Source organism: Hipposideros armiger, unplaced genomic scaffold (assembly GCF_001890085.2).
Source record: "Hipposideros armiger isolate ML-2016 unplaced genomic scaffold, ASM189008v1 scaffold_271, whole genome shotgun sequence".
Taxonomy (NCBI): domain Eukaryota; kingdom Metazoa; phylum Chordata; class Mammalia; order Chiroptera; family Hipposideridae; genus Hipposideros; species Hipposideros armiger.
Window position 1 is genome coordinate 831,523 of NW_017731621.1, and position 5,437 is coordinate 836,959.

The following is a 5,437-nucleotide window of genomic DNA, read 5'->3' on the forward strand; positions in this document are numbered from 1 at the left end:
TGATTTCTTGACTACCCGTTGCACTCTCTACTTCCAAGCCTTTGCTTTCTGCTGTATCTGGGATCTCCTTTATTTTTCCTCTGAAAATCTCTGGCTCACCCCTAAGTCTTAGCATCAGAGCTATCTTCTCTGAACAACCATCCTTATTTCCCCTATGTAGATATAGGTGATCTTTTAGAGCACTTTCAACATGATGTCTTCATAGGAAGAATTACACACATTATATCACATCATAAAAAATGTTGGTTTGAGGCCTGTATTCCTACTAAACTGTGAAAACTATAAACTGTTTACTTAGTGTTACTTTTTTTTGGGCAGCTCAGCAGCTGCTCAGCTCGGGCTGGGACTCGAACTGCTGTTGCTCAGAGTTCAAACTCTTGAGCGAGCTCTTAACCAACTGAGCCACTCCACTGGCCCCAACTATAAACTATTTAAAAGAGAGGACTAGATCTTTTCATTTTGTACATCTCAAACACCAAGTGTAGTGTTTGGTGCACTTAAGTGCTTGAAAATATTTGATGAGTTAATGATGGTCATATGCAAATTAAAATTTTTATTTTGAAAAATAAGTAATATATTCACAGGACTCAAAACCCAGAAGTATACAACATTATATGCTGAAAAGTATCCTTCCCATCCTTGTCTCCCCATCTACCCAATTCCCACTCCTCCCAGTAGGAAACCACTGTCTTGATTCTTGTGTATCTTTCCAAAGTTTCTTTTGCATCTGGTGTAAGAAAATGCAGTTATAGATTCTTATATAGTTTTTTTTTACAGGGGCAACTTACTGTACCTATTCTGAACTTTACTGTTTTTACTTAACAGTATATTTTGGAGATCTTTTCATATCAATACATAAAGATTTCCCTTGTTCTTTTAATGAATGTACTGTATTTAAACATTTTGGACATTCCAGTCTTTGCCATTACAAACAATCCTGTATTTGTATTTCCCTTTTTTTCCTCTTGATATGTTTAGTGGTTTATCCATTTTAGTGTTTTTATTAACCAAAAAAAAAGAAAAAAATCTCTGGACTTATTATTTATGTATTCTACTGTTTTACTGTTTTCTTATTCATTGTTTCTGGCTTTTATCTTTGTTAAATTTTTTTTTTTAATTTCTTTCATTTTGTTTCATTTCTGACATTTAATAATTGACCTCTGAGCATGGTTTTTGGTATATCTCTTCATTTTGACATGTGGTGATTTCTGTTTTTATGTTTTCTAGAAATTCTCCAATTTCAGTTTCTATTTTCTTTGTTATCTAAGGAGATCTTTGAGAGAGATTTCAAATTTCCAGGTAGTGGGGCTTTTGTTTTCTGACATGGTTAATAATTTATATTTTTATTGCACTGTAATTAAAGAATACTGTGTATGATTTTTACTTTTCGGAATTTTTTGGAAATTTTTTTTGTGGCCTATTATATAGTCAATTTTTATGAACATTTCATGAGTATTTTTTTTAAAAGGTTACATTCTTTGTTTTTTTGTTTTTTTTTTAAGATTTTTATTGGGGAATTGGGGGGATGGGAACAATCCTGGGAAATTGGGGGAAGGGGAACANCGTCACCAGCGACTCACAGCAGCCCAGCTCCAGGTTGAGCTGTTGTTCAGCATCTTAGCTGTGGAGGGCAGTGTCACTGGCCCTCATACGTGGGATTTGAACCGGGGCCCTCTGGCGTCCCAAGCCAGCTCTTAACCATTGCGCCACTTGGCCAGCCCTAAACTTGTCATTTTCTTAAACCAAGTATATTGAAACTCTTTTTAACATTAAAAAATATACACACCTGTATTTTAAAAAGACCAGTTACTTATATTTTTGTTTTCCAATTGTCTCCCAGAACATACACCTCTCCTAGCTTTTCTTTTACATTTATATTTGATGTTAGATATATTGATGAAATATTGAATACATTTTTGTTATTAAAATATAGAACAATGGATTGCTATACTTAATGGCAATTGTGAATATTTATTATAGTCCTATGATGTGGTTTCTTGAAAGTTACCAAATATCATTGTCAGTACTGAACCTTTAGAGCCAATGTTGGTGCATGTTCTGACATGTTCCTGGGGATAATCTGTGCCTGTCTGTCATCTCTAGTTCATCTTTATTCCTTTTTAGTTATCCTTATTGGCATTAGTAGTTTTTTTTGTTTGTTTTATTTATTTTTTTTAAACTTTTATTGGGGAATTGGGGGAGGGGAACAGCCAAGTTGTTCTTCAATCTAGTTGTGGAGGACGTCGCTTCACTGTCCCATGTTGTTACTATCATTGCGCTCTTCCCGGCTGAGGCAGTCAGTCGCCAGCCATTGGACGGCCTCTCACAGTCGTTCTGGTCAGCAGCCAGATGCTCACGCTGGCTTCCTGCCACTCACAGTAGCTCAGGGCAGCCCACTGCAGCCCCACTGCAGCCTACGCTGTTGCCGGCGACTCACGGCAGCCCAGCTCCAGGTCGAGTTGTTGTTCACCATCTTAGCTGTAGAGGGCGCAGCTTATTGGCACTTGTGAGAATTGAACCGGCAGCCCTGTTGTTCAGAGCTCGTGCTCTTACCAACTGAGCCAATCAGCTGGCCCTAGCATTAGTAGTTTTCTTGGCTCCTGGTAATTCTTGCTGCTTTCTAATTCTGTCAGAAAACTTTCCTGATATTAACATTGATTTACTTAACTTGAATGAGATCAAAGGCATTGATTGTACATTTCATATAATAATTTGCCAGACCGCTCATGTTCTTCACTTTACCCTCTCGAAGTTTTGTTTCTAACACTAGGTTGCAATTAAAAAGTTTATAAAACATATTTTGAGCTGTATAAGGAGAGAAGAATTTCAGCTTAGTGATCTTACAGTTTGGAATATACTTACAATAGTAGTGTTCTAAAACCATTTTGAAATGTTGAGGAACAAGTAGAAATCCATTGTAGCATCCAGGGTTTCTGCGTTAGTGGCTAAATCAGGATTTTTGTTAAGAAAAAGGTTTGCTTTCTCTCCTATAGGCAGCAATGGATTTTTGCATGAACATGAACACAAAAGCAAATAGGAAGAAGCTGGTCCGGGCACTCTTCATAGTTCCCAGACAAAGGTAGGTATTAAAACCAGAATAATGTGTTAGTGTTTTTACTCTGCAGTGATGATTGTAATTGTAAGATCCAAGCTTTTATTTAGTTACCTCTTTAAAAATATCTCACGTCAACAGACATTATTATTATTAGCATATTTTCTAAAGCTTGTTTCTCATTGACTTTTGTTCTTTTTTTCATTAGCTCTAAGTGGAAATACTTCTTTTGATGCTTTCCTGTTATTTTAAGAGAAAATGTTTAAGATTAATAGTGACTTAATAAGAATAATGACTTAATCATTGCTAGAAGCAATTGGTTTACACTTTTGCCTCTGAGGAGAAAAAAATAATAACATGGTATATAAGTTTTTTGGAGAGTTTTTATTTAGGTAAAAGAGTAATTGAGTGTATCTAATACTTGCAGTTGTATTTAAATGAAAAATTTCAAGTTTTTTTCGTAATTATGATGGTTTAGAATTGGAAGTCACATTAGTGCTTGTGTTGCTAGTAATTCAAGAAGTATCTTCAGTTAGTTACATAATGCTTTGAGAGAATTCTAATGCTCTAAATTACACTAAATTAAAATTCCTACTTCACCTGCATATTTTAGGACCGCTCATAGACTATTTGCCTTAGGAACCTGGAGAAGATTCATTTCTGTTTATTCAACAATAAATAATTAAAGAATTTAGTTAACTGTTATGTCCGATTACATACAGCATAGCAAAGATAGATACTTTCTCCAAAAGATACGAATTCTGAGGGATTTCACTAACGGTTTCTTAAGCTAGATTTTAATTTGGTCCATTGATTGGTAAAGGTCCAATGTCTCTTCATGGTAAAATTTCTCAGTGAAACCAAATCACTGCTCTTTTTTTTTTCTTTCATATTGGTGTTTCTCTCCTGTCAACATCTTTAATAAGAGCATTTGGTTTTTCATTTTAGTGAGGCAAGGCAGATGGAATGTGCTAATATCATGCGTAGATAATTAAGAATCATCTAGTTGAGAAAGTAAAAAAGATGAATATTTTTACATAAAATTATATACAGCATTTCATCAAATGGAAAGTGCCATCAGTTATGAGATGCATCATTATTTTATGTACAACTAAGAAAGAAAAAAAACTTGCCAATTTTAAGGTTTTGATTGTGAGACACATTCCACTGTCATATAATTTGTAAATGGGAAAAGCTGTAAACCTTGAATTGATGAAAACTCCGATATTTTTTCCTCATTACCTTGGTTCAGTTTTTTTCAAGTGATGCTTTTCTTTACCATGTACAATGGAATGGTTACTTTCATATTTTTCTTTTCAACTGTTTATTTGAATGAAGAAACGTGTAGCGATTATCTGGAATTATATAACAGAGAATAAACTACAGTTAGCAAAAGGAAAAGGCTTCGTTAACAAAGGAAATCATGCAGTGATATTTAAGTAGTTTACTTATAAAAGAGCATCGTGTCTCTCTTTATCCCCGTTCCATCCTACTCCACCACTGTCTGCTCTCTCTCAAAAAAATACTCCTCAAAAACCATGTACTATTATTGGTTTTATGCCAATATTTATAGCCTTTGTAACTGAATTTATCTGCTTTTAGCTCAGCAGATAGCTGCAAATTAGAAGTAGTTGGAATCTGCTAGGAAAAGTAGACTTGAAAGTAGTAGAAAGTGACAGTTTAGGGTTTGAGAGGAGAGAAAAAAAAATAAAGATACATGTATTTAAGATAAATGCATAGCATTTGGAGCCATGAGGAAGAGACCACATAGTCTTACATATCTGAAATGTATAAATATAATAATTTAGGTTTCTTATAATCAGCCTGAGAGATCAGGAAAGATTATGTTCTAAAATTTTCTCATTCATTGACTAATTCATTAACGGTGTACTCTTGATTAGTGCTGGAGATACAGTGTTGAGCAAAACAGATTTGGCTCTTATATTCACACAGATTACAGTTTGGAGAGGAAGACAAAGAATTAATAAGTGCGGTTACCAAGAAGAATCACAGCATTTGAAGTATATATATAGCAAGTGGAATTGATTGATTTAGTCATGGGAAAGAGAAGGCTGCCTGGAACAAGGATCATTTAATCTTAGTCCTGAGAAAGGAATTAGCTAGACTCGGGATGGGTGAGGAAAGGGAATGTAGAGAGAGCATTTCTGATAGAGGCAACAGTTATGTGCAAAGAGCCAGAAACAGGAAAGGTCACGACATCAAACTATTGCAAAACCTCTTTGTTGGTTTTCCAGGACATTGACCTATAGAATAAGCTTCAGGAAGGAGGCCACATTTATTGTTTTATCCCTAGCACTTAACACAATGCCTGATGGGTAGAAAGTGATAAACTTAACATGACGCCCTTTCTTTCTTTTTCTTTTT

At 34.9% G+C, this 5,437-nt stretch overlaps 1 protein-coding gene across 1 annotated transcript in view; it reads left to right on the plus strand.

Moving 5' to 3' along the window:
* UPF2 (UPF2 regulator of nonsense mediated mRNA decay) overlaps positions 1-5,437 on the plus strand; it is a 109,478-nt gene that overhangs the window by 49,009 nt on the left and 55,032 nt on the right. Inside the window, exon 8 of the mRNA XM_019656961.1 lies at positions 2,994-3,079. Coding sequence (XP_019512506.1) covers positions 2,994-3,079 — 86 coding nt within the window. The remainder of the gene's footprint in view (positions 1-2,993; positions 3,080-5,437) is intronic.